This window comes from Echinops telfairi, unplaced genomic scaffold (assembly GCF_000313985.2).
Source record: "Echinops telfairi isolate 266 unplaced genomic scaffold, ASM31398v2 ScPeMD7_655;HRSCAF=1070, whole genome shotgun sequence".
NCBI classification, from domain to species: Eukaryota; Metazoa; Chordata; class Mammalia; order Afrosoricida; family Tenrecidae; genus Echinops; species Echinops telfairi.
In genome coordinates this window covers 33,521,179-33,534,610 of record NW_022104553.1, presented here as the reverse complement: position 1 = coordinate 33,534,610, position 13,432 = coordinate 33,521,179, and the positions used below count along the sequence as shown (strand labels likewise).

General features: G+C 56.7%; 2 protein-coding genes across 3 annotated transcripts in view; one reads left to right on the top strand and one right to left on the bottom strand.

Annotated features, from left to right (window-relative positions):
- ATP4A (ATPase H+/K+ transporting subunit alpha) overlaps nucleotides 1-10,520 on the top strand; it is a 13,578-nt gene extending 3,058 nt beyond the window's left edge. The window contains exons 6-22 of the mRNA XM_045292775.1: nucleotides 4-256; nucleotides 471-739; nucleotides 1,308-1,506; nucleotides 1,860-1,969; nucleotides 2,061-2,195; nucleotides 2,386-2,578; nucleotides 3,228-3,403; nucleotides 5,632-5,768; nucleotides 5,846-5,996; nucleotides 6,091-6,259; nucleotides 6,351-6,505; nucleotides 7,793-7,916; nucleotides 8,430-8,575; nucleotides 9,082-9,215; nucleotides 9,619-9,720; nucleotides 9,806-9,897; nucleotides 10,101-10,520. Of these exons, the coding sequence (XP_045148710.1) occupies nucleotides 4-256; nucleotides 471-739; nucleotides 1,308-1,506; nucleotides 1,860-1,969; nucleotides 2,061-2,195; nucleotides 2,386-2,578; nucleotides 3,228-3,403; nucleotides 5,632-5,768; nucleotides 5,846-5,996; nucleotides 6,091-6,259; nucleotides 6,351-6,505; nucleotides 7,793-7,916; nucleotides 8,430-8,575; nucleotides 9,082-9,215; nucleotides 9,619-9,720; nucleotides 9,806-9,897; nucleotides 10,101-10,129 (2,574 nt within the window). The 3' untranslated portion in view covers nucleotides 10,130-10,520. The remainder of the gene's footprint in view (nucleotides 1-3; nucleotides 257-470; nucleotides 740-1,307; nucleotides 1,507-1,859; nucleotides 1,970-2,060; nucleotides 2,196-2,385; nucleotides 2,579-3,227; nucleotides 3,404-5,631; nucleotides 5,769-5,845; nucleotides 5,997-6,090; nucleotides 6,260-6,350; nucleotides 6,506-7,792; nucleotides 7,917-8,429; nucleotides 8,576-9,081; nucleotides 9,216-9,618; nucleotides 9,721-9,805; nucleotides 9,898-10,100) is intronic.
- A 2,463-nt stretch (nucleotides 10,521-12,983) lies between these two features.
- TMEM147 (transmembrane protein 147) overlaps nucleotides 12,984-13,432 on the bottom strand; it is a 2,114-nt gene continuing 1,665 nt past the window's right edge. For both annotated transcript variants that reach the window (XM_004715790.2, XM_045292833.1), the window contains 2 exons: nucleotides 13,288-13,409; nucleotides 12,984-13,190 (listed from right to left, as the gene is read on the bottom strand). In XM_004715790.2, coding sequence (XP_004715847.1) covers nucleotides 13,067-13,190; nucleotides 13,288-13,409 — 246 coding nt within the window. In that variant the 3' untranslated portion in view covers nucleotides 12,984-13,066. The remainder of the gene's footprint in view (nucleotides 13,191-13,287; nucleotides 13,410-13,432) is intronic.

The window sequence follows — 13,432 nt, the reverse complement described above, 5'->3', positions numbered from 1 at the left end:
CAGCAAGCAACTGTGATCCGAGATGGCGACAAGTTGCAGATCAACGCAGACCAGCTCGTGGTAGGCGATCTGGTGGAGATGAAAGGCGGGGACCGAGTGCCGGCTGACATCCGCATCCTGGTGGCCCAGGGCTGCAAGGTGGACAATTCCTCACTGACGGGCGAGTCTGAGCCACAGACCCGCTCGCCGGAGTGTACACACGACAGCCCCCTGGAGACTCGCAACATCGCCTTCTTCTCTACCATGTGTCTTGAGGGTCCGTGAGTCACCCCCTGCTACTTCCCCGACCCATACTACTGCCACCTCTTCTGGGGCCACACTGCCTCCGTTTCCCATCATCCTCTCCAAGCCATACCACCTCTCTAGCTCTCATCGCTGCGCCCTCCTTCAGCTCACACTGCAGGTGCCCCCCCTCAAGGCTGCACCCCTCCCCCCCACTCTGAGCCACATGTGCTCTTGGTCCCCTGCAGGCACCGCCCAGGGCCTGGTGGTGAACACCGGCGACCGCACCATCATTGGGCGCATTGCGACCCTGGCGTCAGGAGTGGAGAATGAGAAGACGCCCATTGCTATTGAGATCGAGCACTTTGTGGACATCATCGCCGGCCTGGCCATCCTCTTCGGGGCCACCTTCTTTGTGGTGGCCATGTGCATCGGCTACACCTTCCTGCGGGCCATGGTCTTCTTCATGGCCATTGTGGTCGCCTATGTGCCTGAAGGGCTGTTGGCCACCGTCACGGTGAGTTGGGCAGGCAGCAGAGGGGGCGCATGGAGTTGCAAGGTCTGTCCTTCTGTTTGGATATCCACCCATCCACCTCTCTATCTGTCCATTTATCTGTTAAACTCTCCCCTGTCTCTATCCACTCATCCTTTTACCCACCCAGCCCTCCAGCCACCCACCCACCAGGAGACATTCACTCTTGGCCATGCTCTGTGGTCAGGAAGGGCTCAGAGATGAACAGGCAGGGCCCTTGATCAGAGAAGGCTGGGGCCAGCGTGGGCAGTGGGTAGCCAGCAGGTAAGGGGTCTTGAACCATGAGCCCCAAACCCAAGACAGGCCGGGAAGAATGAGTCTGTTGATAAGGGAACTTTGGTAACTGGGGCAGCCGTCAGAGAGGCTGGCTACAGGGGGCAGATTGGTGAAGGAATTCTCGGTAGACATCAAGGCTTGGAGGCAAGACAGAGACAGGCTGGCTTGCTCAGAAGGCATTCCTTGGTGGCTGGGGCAGGTGAGTCCTGAACACCGTGAGAGCGGGAAGTGGGAGGAGGAGCCAAGGTGGGCAGAAGCCTGGCTCACTCCCGCCCAGGTCTGCCTGTCCCTGACTGCCAAGCGGCTGGCCAGCAAGAACTGCGTGGTCAAGAACCTGGAAGCCGTGGAGACGCTGGGCTCCACGTCTGTGATCTGTTCCGATAAGACCGGCACCCTCACGCAGAACCGCATGACGGTGTCCCACCTGTGGTTTGACAACCACATCCACTCGGCGGACACCACGGAGGACCAGTCAGGTGGGGCCCGGGCGGCCTCTCCATGCCGCATTAGGGCGATGGTGGAAACCGGGAAGGGACCCCAGAGGGTCATCAACGTGGGGGGTGGGGTGGCGTGTTAGACCTGCTCTGGGGAGAAGCTGGGCCCAGGGCCCAGGGCCCAGGGTGGGTGTCAGGTCTGAGCAGAGGCTCAGTGTCGGTCGCCCTCTAGGCTGGATATTGGGTCTGGGGAGAAGGCTCGCTCCCGTGTATGAGGCGAGGGTGGGATGGCAGGTCCGGAGGAGGGTCGCAGACCTAGCTTTAGGGAAGGGACCGGGGCTGGGGCGGGTACGTGGATCCCCCTCCGGGCTCCAGCCCCGACGCCCGGCCTCCAGGGCAGACCTTTGATCAGTCTTCTGAGACGTGGAGGGCGCTGTGCCGCGTGCTCACCCTGTGTAACCGAGCCGCCTTCAAGTCGGGCCAGGACGCAGTGCCGGTGCCCAAGGTAAGAGTGTGTGTGTTGCTTCGGGGGACCCCGCGAGCCTGGTGTGCAGCCGGGATCGCCCCTGACCCTGCTCCCTACTCCCCGCTCGCAGCGCATCGTGATCGGGGACGCGTCCGAGACGGCGCTGCTCAAGTTCTCGGAGCTGACGCTGGGCAATGCCATGGGCTACCGCGAGCGCTTCCCCAAAGTCTGCGAGATCCCCTTCAACTCCACCAACAAGTTCCAGGTGTGACCACCTCCCCCGACCACGCCCCCAGAGCCCCGCCCCGGCGGCTCAGGCCCCGCCCACCGCCCATCCCACCAATGGCCAGGCAGGTCCTGCAGCCGCCCGCTCGCCTACGCCTTCCAGCCCCAAGCCCTTCTGGAGAAGCCGGGTGCGCTTCCCCCACACCCCATTGCCCACTCCCTGCCCGCAGCTGTCCATCCACACCTTGGAGGACCCTCGGGACCCGCGGCACGTGCTGGTGATGAAGGGCGCCCCCGAGCGCGTGCTGGAGCGCTGCAGCTCCATCCTCATCAAGGGCCAGGAGCTGCCGCTGGATGAACAGTGGCGCGAGGCCTTCCAGACTGCCTACCTCAGCCTGGGTGGCCTGGGCGAGCGTGTGCTGGGTGAGACCCCCCGGGCAGGGTAGAGCGGGGCGCCAGGGCGCATGGACCCACTGCACCTTCCTGGACCTGGGCTGACAGAACGACCAGGGTGCACACTCACCCGTGATTGCCGCAACTCAGTTCTGACCCCTGACTAGTCTCCATTCCTGTCCCGCTCCCCTGGTGATCCCGCACCTCAATTTCAGAATCTCCTTGTTACCCCTTTGACTGTCCACAACCTGCTTTTCCCCATCCTTGACTTGACCCCTGACCTTCCTCAATTTTTGTCCGAACCCCTTAGACTTCACCTACCCCCTACTTTGGCTAAACTTGAAATTGCCCCACCCAATTCTGGATGCTTCACTTAACTTGCTGCGTGACACTTGGCAAGAGGAGCACCAAACAATAAAATAAAATAAACCACCTTCCAAAAAACAAACTCACTGCCACGAAGTCAATTCAGACTCACCGTGACTATACGACAGAGTAGAACAGCCCCCTGGGTTTCCAAGACTGTAAAGCTTTCCAGGGGCAGAAAGCCTCATCTTTCTCTCTGGGAGCAGCTGGTGGGTTCGAACCTGCTGACCTTAGGGCTAGCAGCTCAATGCATTACAACCCATCTCCTGGCTCCTCACAGGACTCCCCTCTGACCTCTCTGTTTCCTGGCTAGGCTTCTGTCAGCTCTACCTGAGTGAGAAGGACTACCCACCCGGCTATGCCTTTGACACGGAGGCCATGAACTTTCCAACCAGCAACCTCTGCTTTGCGGGACTCGTATCCATGATAGACCCACCCCGAGCCACTGTTCCCGACGCTGTGCTCAAGTGCCGCACAGCAGGCATCCGGGTAAGCCACTGGGAGAGGTCCAGGTGATGGTGAGGGTGGAGTATGCAGGGATAAGAAGCCCTGCCTGACCAGAAACGGGCCTCTATTGCCTGATAACACACCGGCCTGATCAGAAAAGGGGAAACTGAAAAGCCCTGGAGAAGGAGGTTTCAGGCATAGCTTGATCCAGGAACACAATGACATTTCATTAGCAATTTGTCTTTCTTCAGGCTTCAACTCTCTTTTTCTCTTTGTAGGCTTTATTTTCAAGTGCTAGTTTCATTTTTGAGGGGAGGAGACAAAAATGATCTTCTCAACAGCTCTCATTTACATCCTGTCTGTTTAGCCACCCCACAGAAAAAGAGTACCTCTTTGGTGTTATTGTTAGGGGATGTCAAATAAGCTCCGACTTACAGTGACCCTATGTACTGCCCACCCTGCACCAGCCTCACAGTTGTTATGTTTGAGCCCGTCATTGCAGCCGCTGGGTCACTCTCTCTTGTCGATGGCCTTCCTCTACTTTACCAAGCAAGACATCCTTCTCCATAGATTGGTGCTACCTCTTTAGTAGTAGCTCCAAACTGGGTCATTGCCTGTCCCAGAGCCAATTACTATGGCTTGGGGGATGGAATACCTGGATTGCCAGTCTGAGCTACTTACCCACTCTTTGCTAAGGGGCAGGAGGAGAAGTGGTTCTTCAAAGACAAATCAAGGGTAGGGGAGCAGATACTCAGCAAACAAGGCTCAAGTCTTTTCCATGGTCCCTAAGGCCCTAAAAGATCTGGTTCTTGTTATCTTCCTAAACTCATTCCTTAACCCTCTCTCTTCCACTCCTCTCTAGACATGCCTATGTGTGGTTCCTCTCACAGGTCAAGTACATTCTCAATGGAGGGCCTTCACATGGCCTGTTTCCCAGCCATGGCACTCTTCTCCCAGATTTTCACATGGTCAACTCCCTCATCTCTTTCAGTTCTTTGTGTAGGTGTTACCTTCTTAATGAGGCCTCCACTAAAGCCAACCCAATTCAACCCAACTCACCCTACTCAAGCCCAACTCAACCCAAACTAACCCAACCCAACTCAACCTAGTCAAGCCCAACTCAACCATAACTAACCCAACCCAACCCAACTCAACCTAGTCAAGCCCAACTCAACCCAAACTAACCCAACCCAACTCAACCTAGTCAAGCCCAACTCAACCATAACTAACCCAACCCAATTCAACCAACCCAACTCAACCCAACCCTACCTAGCTAAACCCAATCCAACCCAACTCAACCAAACTCAACCCATTGCCTCTGAGTTGATTCCAACTCATAATGAACTTAAAATTGAACCACTTCTTTCTTCATCTAACACTTACATCCCCTTTATGCAGTTTTATTTACTTTTTTTTAAATTAAAATTTTTTTAGCACAATTTTACCTTCTAACACATGTGGGATGTATGGAAGTGGTTCAGTGGTAGAACCCTCATCCTCCATTTAGGAGCTCCAGATTCAATTTCCAGTCACTGTTCATCTTTCATTGGGGACTTGTGTGCTGCTATGATGTTCAACAGGGTGAAGTGGCACTTCCAGATTACTGGGTTTGGAAGAAAGGCCTGGCAATCTGTTCTGAAAAACGGTTTTAAACCACTGAAAACACTACTTGTCACAGCAGTTCGGTCTGCATCTGATCTGTGAGTGTTGGGCACCGCTGGATGACAGTGTATCAGTAACAATGGTAACAACACCCGACCATTAACACCCACTTCTCACTTATCTCACTGGTTAGGTTCCAAAGACCATGTGGAAATTGGTGTTATTAGAAATTGGACATTGGTGTTATTAAAAAATGAGGATGGCTATATCAGATCACAAAATGAAAGATATATATCATTACATAGCAGCCAAATTACACCAATACATAACTGCCAAATCACACTAGTACATTACTGTTACGCTCACCTTGTACCTCGGTGGTTCAGTACTCCCAGAAGTATGTCGTTAATGTGCAAAATAGTTGGTTAGTAGATTTTTACTGTTGTAATGGAAAAATGTCAGTTAATGAGACAGCCAATAAGTGAGAAGTAGGTGTGATTCATTTTATTAGGACTTTTGTCCGTTTTCACCCTATTATATCCCTGGCACTTAGAAGGTGGTCATGACTGGTTGAATAAGTGAATGAGTCTATCAGCAGGTATCTAGAAGTGTGGATGGAAAATGGGGCTGACCTAAAATGGTCACAAGTTTCTTGGTTACCCCGACAGGTGATCATGGTGACAGGTGACCACCCCATCACAGCCAAGGCCATCGCAGCCAGTGTGGGCATCATCTCAGAAGGCAGTGAGACAGTGGAGGACATTGCTGCCCGCCTCCGAGTGCCCGTGGACCAAGTTAATAGAAAGTAAGTCCCCCCATATCTCCCACACCCCACGAAGGCTGAGGCCCTTGAAAGACCTTCTCATCTCCCTCCCTCCCCAGGGATGCCCGTGCCTGCGTGATCAACGGCATGCAGCTGAAGGACATGGACCCATCAGAACTGGTTGAGGCACTGCGTACCCACCCCGAGATGGTGTTTGCCCGTACCAGTCCCCAGCAGAAGCTGGTGATAGTGGAGAGTTGCCAACGACTGGTGCGAACCTCCTGCCTGGTCGAGGAGGGTGGGCAGATGGATGCCATGGGCTGGCCTCTGGCTGACCTCTGGCTGACCCCCTACCTACCTACAGGGAGCAATCGTGGCTGTGACAGGGGATGGCGTGAACGACTCCCCAGCCCTGAAGAAGGCAGACATCGGTGTGGCCATGGGCATCGCCGGCTCAGACGCTGCCAAAAACGCAGCTGACATGATCCTCCTGGACGACAACTTCGCCTCCATCGTGACCGGCGTGGAGCAGGGTTGGGGCTGGGCCTGGAAGGGGTCCAGGTGGTGTGGCCATGGGAGGATGCAGGTGGCAAGGAGGCTAAGGCGCTTGCTGTCTGCTCACAGGCCGGCTGATCTTCGACAACCTGAAGAAGTCCATCGCCTACACGCTGACCAAGAACATCCCCGAGCTGACACCCTACCTCATTTACATCACAGTCAGCGTGCCCCTGCCCCTTGGGTGCATCACCATCCTCTTCATAGAACTCTGCACCGACATCGTGAGTCCACAGCCCTGCCATTCCCACTCATTCCGTGGCCACACGCATACAGGGTGCCGCGGGACACCCCAGCCAGACACAGGGATATGCTAGCTGTCAGCCACATGTGAGAACACAGGAAGCCACACAGGGACTTCACTGCCGCAGCTGTCTGGCCAGCTTTGGGTCACAGATGGATAGCCTTACCTAGACACAGCCAGCTAAACACAGCCAGACAGACTCAGAACAGGGCCCCCGAGGCAGCCAAATGCAATGCCATGGGACTCAATCACGCCCCCATGGCCCTTCCTATTGCCAGACACACGTGGTCATTTACTCATGCTGGTGGCCGAGTGGTTACGAGTTGGGCTGCTAACTGCAAGGTCCACAGTTTGAAACCACCAGCTGCTCCGCTTTCTACTCCTGTCAAGAGGTACAGTCTCGGAAACCCACAGGGGTGGCCCTCACCTGCCCTATCGACGCGATCGATGGCAGTGTGTTGGGAGTTTTAGTTTTTGAGTCAACGTCCGTAGAGCTGGACCCATGACTGGTAAAAGTGGTGACTGAATGTTAGGTCACGCTGGGTCAGATCGGCCTGGTGCGGTGGGTCTGGTTTGGTTTAGGGAAGGCCTCCTTGAGAAGGTGACACTTGAACCAAGGCCTGGAAGAGGCGAGGGAGCTGCCCGCGGAAGGGCAGGGGGACAGTGTTGGTGCAGAGGGCAGCAGCCATGGCTAGGCCCTGGGTTGAGAACAGGCTGTTCTATCACTGGAGTTGCAGTTGGACAAGGGAGTGGTTTGGGAGGAGGGCACAGGGACACAGAGAGATAAGAGGTAGACACGTGTGCGTGCGCGGAGCTAGGGTGTGTCAAAGAGAGACAGAGCCACATACAAAGGCAGAGCAGGTCGGTGGGGTGTGGGGGTGGTGTGCAGAGCTAAGAATGGAGAAACCAAAAGAGTTGGGGGAGGGAGAGAGAACCAGAAAGAGGTCGAGACGGAAGGAGGGAGGAAGGAAGAAGAGAGGAAAGAAAGGTGGGGGGAGGGAGACTGGGACCAGGGTACCCAGAGGCAGACAGAGACAAAGCAGCTAAGGAGGCATTCTGATAGAGTTGGACAGACATCAGGACACAACTGGAGGACTGGCTGAGCATGCCAACCCTCCTGACAGCCAGCCCAGGCATGTGTGAATCTGTGGTCACTGCACTGCTGGTCTTGAATTACCCCCTCACCCCCACTCCCCGGGAACACAAGAGCCCAGCGGACAGGCCAGGCAAACCCTCAGTCGGACTCCTTCTTCCCACCCTCGACCAGTTCCCATCTGTATCTCTGGCCTATGAGAAGGCAGAGAGTGACATCATGCACCTGCGGCCACGGAATCCAAAGCGTGACAGATTGGTCAACGAGCCCCTGGCCGCCTATTCCTACTTCCAGATTGGTGAGCCCACACAGGGCCAGGGAGGAGGCTCTCCAGGGGGGCTTCCCTCCGGCCTTGGGGCCTCTGGCTTGTTCTGGATCTCAGCGCCTCCTTTTGACCCGGTCTGCCGGTGATGGTCTGTGCCGCCCCCCTGCCCTGCCTGGCCTCCGTGACCCTGCCTCTGGGGCTCTTTCTAGCTCTGTGTCCCTGGATGTGTTTCTCTGTGTGTCTGTCTCAATCCCTATGCCTCCATCCATCTCTCTTGTCCCTCTTCCCTCTGTCTGTCTCTATGTCCCCGAGTCTGACCCTGTGCTTGTCTCTGCCATCCGTGTTCCTGTCTGTCCAGCTCAGTCCCTCTGCATCCCTCTGTCTCTGTCCTGGCCTCTGTCTTCTGGCCCCTCCTCATGGGCCCCCGGGCTTCTGTGTGTGTTTCTCCGTGGCTGAGGCTCTCTCCCTGTGTACCTACCTTTGGGTCTCCACCTCCTGTCTCTGAGTGTCCCTGCCCTTCCCTGGGTCACCGAGCCCCTCTCTCAGGTGCCATCCAGTCGTTTGCTGGCTTTGCCGACTACTTCACAGCCATGGCCCAGGAGGGCTGGTTTCCACTGCTGTGCGTGGGGCTGCGGCCACAGTGGGAGAACCACCACCTGCAAGACCTGCAGGACAGCTATGGCCAGGAGTGGGTGAGCACCTGCCTGGCTCTTCAGTGACGCCCTCACGCCCAGTGCCACCCACCCAGTTGGTGGCTGGGCCAAGCCAAAGTGTCCTAGGCACTCAGGCTCACTGCCAGCCCTCGGCTCATTCTGGGATGAGGGTCTCTCCCACCATGTTTGGTTGCTGTTGTGTTGAAAAGGGCCGCTCCCTTTAATTAGGTCATGTACTTTCTTTCCCCTAAAGCCCCATCTGACTCAGTTTTGCCATCTGCCTGGCCCCTGGAGTCACCAGACTTTACCCTTCCTTAAGATTCTGATCCCCCCTCGCTCAGGCTCCCCAGGGCCCAGGGCGATCTTGCCCCGTCCTGCTGGGTGAGGGCGGTCCAGCCTCCACTTGGGCCCGGGCACTGAGCCAGGCTCTGCATAACGGAGGTTCCCTGGGCCCCCTAGCAGTCCAAGTCTCTCCACTCTGCTGCCAGGGAAAGGAAGGCTGAGAGGCCCAGCTCAGACGGCTTTGTCCCCTCCCGGCCCCGCAGACGTTCGGGCAGCGTCTGTACCAGCAGTACACGTGCTACACCGTGTTCTTCATCAGCATCGAGATGTGTCAGATCGCCGACGTCCTCATCCGCAAGACGCGGCGCCTCTCCGCCTTCCAGCAGGGCTTCTTCAGGTGGCCCACCAGCTCCAGCCCGGCCCAGCCGCAAGACTCCCCCGTATCACCCCCTTGCCTCCCTGTCCCATCTCGTTGTCTCTGACGGCTCCAGGTCAGGCATCGTGGGTTAGGATGCGCTGGGCTGCTTATCACAAGGTCACCTGTTTGACTCCACGGGCCACTGCTCCCGTAAACAGTTAAACAGTCTCAGAAACCCACAGGGGCAGGTCTACCCTGTCCTACTGGGTCGTGACAGTTGGAATTGACCTGATGGTAATGAGTGAATGCTGAGGGAGCAGGTGTCCACAGGTCAAGAGGAGGGGTTTAGAACACCTCTGATGGCAGTACCCCATTCCCACGGGGGCCAGCTCTGGATGGCCTGCCCTGGGCCTCTGAGTCAGGCTGGCCCCTCCTCTCGTAGGAACAAGATCCTGGTGACAGCCATCGTGTTCCAGGTGTGCATCGGCTGCTTCCTGTGCTACTGCCCCGGCATGCCCAACATCTTCAACTTTATGCCCATCCGGTGAGGGGCCGACGAGAGGTGAGGGCAGCTGGGCATGGCCCGAGTGGGGTGGGGCTGCACCTTGCTATCTCCCTGATATCTACAGGTTCCAGTGGTGGCTGGTCCCCATGCCCTTTGGCCTCCTCATCTTCGTCTATGATGAGCTGCGGAAACTTGGTGTTCGTTGTTGCCCAGGCAGTGAGTATGGGGACTTGGGGGCTGCGGTCACTAAGGGCCAAGGATGTTCTCAGAGCAGCTGCTCCAACCTCTAATCCTGAGCACTTGACCCTGGTCTGAAACCTGAGCCCCAGGTGCTCAACCTTGACCTTCTCCATCTGCTCCCAGCGTTCCCTCTAACTTAATCTATGTCTTCCCAGGCCTGAGTCTCTCCTCTCTCCTAGGCTGGTGGGACCAGGAACTCTATTACTAGAGGGACCACGCCCTTCACCCCTGCATCCACCACAGCCAGTGGGGCACGGGACTTCCGGAACATCTATGGAGAGCCGAATACCTGAGCGACCCTGAGTCCTGGGCACACCTCTTGTGTCCACTTCTGCAGGCTGTGGAGCCCAACCTTGGGGTCACCCTACTGACTCCTCTTCCCCATCCAAAAAGGGGTTCCCAGCCCTCCTGAAGCGCCTTAGCCCAGCTGGTCTTGGCACAGCCCCACCTGTGGTGTGGGGCTTTGGTGGGGAGTAAGCACTCAGAGCCCCTGGTGAAGCCTGTCTGCTTAGTGCCCCGGGCTGGGCAAGAGGGCTGCTGCGGAGCGTTGTCCAAACCACAGGTGCTCTGCATGCCAACAATAAAACCAGCTCACAGTGCCCTGGTCCTGGCTGTTTGTCACCGAATTGCACAGGCAGGGGAGATCTGTTCTGAACAGTGCCCAGAGCACAGTCCAGTACGTAGTAGGTACTTACTTGGTCAACATGTGTTGGGGGAACAAGCCTCTTGGGGGCTCTAAAGGCAGAGCCAGGATGCGACGGGAGCTGCTCCACCCCCTGAACGAACCCTCCTTCTCAGCACTTCTCCCCTCTGAGAGCCACCCTGACACCTGAAGGTCGCTGGCCACATCACAGGTGTCTCCACTCACTCAGCCCTTGGTCTGACCCCGGAGGCGGAACCCACCTGTCCTCCCTCCCACGGTGCAAGATGCCCCGCTCCCACACTGCTGCCTCTCATTCCAACCTTCCTGTGTGGTGACTCCCTGGTGGGGCCTGGGTGTCTCCCTCCCCACCCCACCTCCCGTTGTCTCTGGTGATGCCCACGTTTCTAGCCTCTCCCAGCATGGTAGCTGCCCCATCAGTCCGACCACTCACTGCTGGAGTGTCGCCCACTACACCACCGCAGACCTGGTCACGCTGGTCTAGGCTCCCGCTACCCAAACTCAGCCCCAACCCCTCATCCACTGGTGGCTGGAGCAGGAGCCTCCATGAAAGCTGAGGTCACTCCATCGCTGGCCACCGAGCAGGAGGTATGGCTACGAGCCCCTGCCTAAGGCAGTAGCCACTGAGATCACCATCCTTTCTGCCAGGTGGGGAAAACTGAGCCCCGTACGTAGCCGTCAAGGGGCACTGGTGGTGCAGTAGGCTGTGTGCTGGGCTGCTCACCGCAAGGTCAGTAGTTCAAAACCACCAGCTGCTCCTTGGGAGAGAGATGGGGCCTTCTACTCCCATAAAGCATTCGTCTTGCAAACCCACAGGCAGTTCTACCCTGTCCTATAGGGTAACTGTGAGTTGGCAAGTTGAGTTGTTGACTACGTGGTCTTCAGTTGACCCAGGGAGCTGGATACATGTCACAGCTACAACCTCTCCGCATAAATATCATCCATCCATCCTGCTCCCGAGGCGAGGCAGTGAGGGAGTGGAGCTAGAGGAGGATCATCCCAGGGGAGGGCAGGTGCTCCTGTGGAACCCCAAGCCTGCCACGGCAGATCCACAGAACTGTCCTTGATGCTCCCCCATGTCAAGGCCAAGTACCATATGGCCCCACCTCAACAACCTGGCAAAGGGGGGGCAGCTGACAACATGAGGCCTGGGGAACAGCTTCCTGGTGGGCAGGGTTTCTGTGGAGGGGTACAAACCTGGTACCCAAAGCCCTGCTTTGGATACATTTCCCTGGGGGGAGGGTGGTGGAATGAGCAGGACAGAGGAGGGGCTGGGGAAGGAGAGTGGCATCCAGCACATCCCAGGTGGTAGCTCAGTGGTTCTGCTACTGGGCCGTCTCTGTGCTGGGCTGCTGGAGCCAGAATTGACTTGAGGGCAATGTCTGGTTTCTGGTTGGTACCTGGCACTGAGAAGACTCAGGTCAGGCACCTGATCTAAGGGTCACAGGCCAGAGACAGGGGTGCTGTCACACATGGCCGCCCTGCTTCCACCCCTAAATTGAGAGAGATTAAGATTTCTCAACAGATGGGGCAAGCTATTCCAGGAAGCACCTTCAGAGGGGTCAAGGGCAAAAGCAAGATTCAGGGGGGAGAGACCATCCATGATGCAATGGGAAGCTACTTCCTCACCGCCATCAGTCGATGCCAACTCATCGTGACCAGGGCGGAGTGGAACTGCCCTGTGTTTCTGAGACTGTAACTCTTTACAGCAGGGGTTCTCAAACTTTTTAAACAGGGGGCCAGTTCACTGTCCCTCATATCCGTTGGAGGGCTGGACTATAGTTAAAAAAAACACACAACTATGAACAAATTCCTATGCACACTGCACATATCTTATTTTGAAGTCAAAAACAAAATGGGGTAAAAACACCAGGCGGCCTGGATAAATATCTTTGGCGGGCCGCAGTTTGAGGACCCCTGCTTTACAGGATTAGAATGCCTTTCCCAAAGAGCCGCTAGTGGTTTCGAACTGCTGACCTTGTGGTTAGCAGCCAACCAGTTACAATGACGCCACCAGGGCTCCTTACGAAGAGCCACAAGATGGTCACAAATAGGTAAGGTTCCCTAGTGATCTGACCAGAGACCTCTCTGGTCACCATAGAGAGGGTGAGCAGAGGGGTAGACAGGAACTGAGAGCCTGGCAGATAACCGGCTGGGGCAGGGGCAGGGCCAGGTTGTGCCAAGGCAAGAGTGTGATAGGGCGAGGGGATGCCCCCAGGAGCCCTCACTTAGCTTCTGCTGTAGTTCAAGCCTTCAGGCCGCTCCAGGGAAACACGGAGTCCTGGGCGCTGTTCCCGGCACAAAGGACAAAAGAGCGGGCGGGCTCGCTTGTTTGCTCATCCACTGAGCACCTTGGGGACCCGGGGGAGATCATTCCAGAGAGAGAAACAGAGGCTGCACCAACGTTCCAAATACTGTTTACTTTTCTGAAACCCGGAGAGAAGCGAGAAGCAGGCCTGCAGCAGGCGGGACTGAAGACCAAGCCTAGGAGTGCACGTTGACCACAGCGACGTACAGGGCCAGCGTGCTGAGGGCCAGCAGCCCCGTCACCACCGCTCGGGCCAGCAATGCTGTCCAGCTGCCCAGGGAACAGAGGTGGACAAAGGTCCTGCCGAGGAAGAACATCACAATGAGGAACCAGTCGATAACTCGGCCCTGTTCCCCAATCCCCGCGTGAACCCAGCCTCTGGGCCCCTCCAGCTCACTCCATGACAAAGGCCTTGTAGACACTAAGGAGCATGAGGACCACCACGGCCGGTCGGAAACTGTGGTGCAGGTCGTAGCGCGTGATCATCCACACCTGGGCGGAGGCGATGATGTAATGGACCTGCAGGGTGGCAGGGCCAGGAC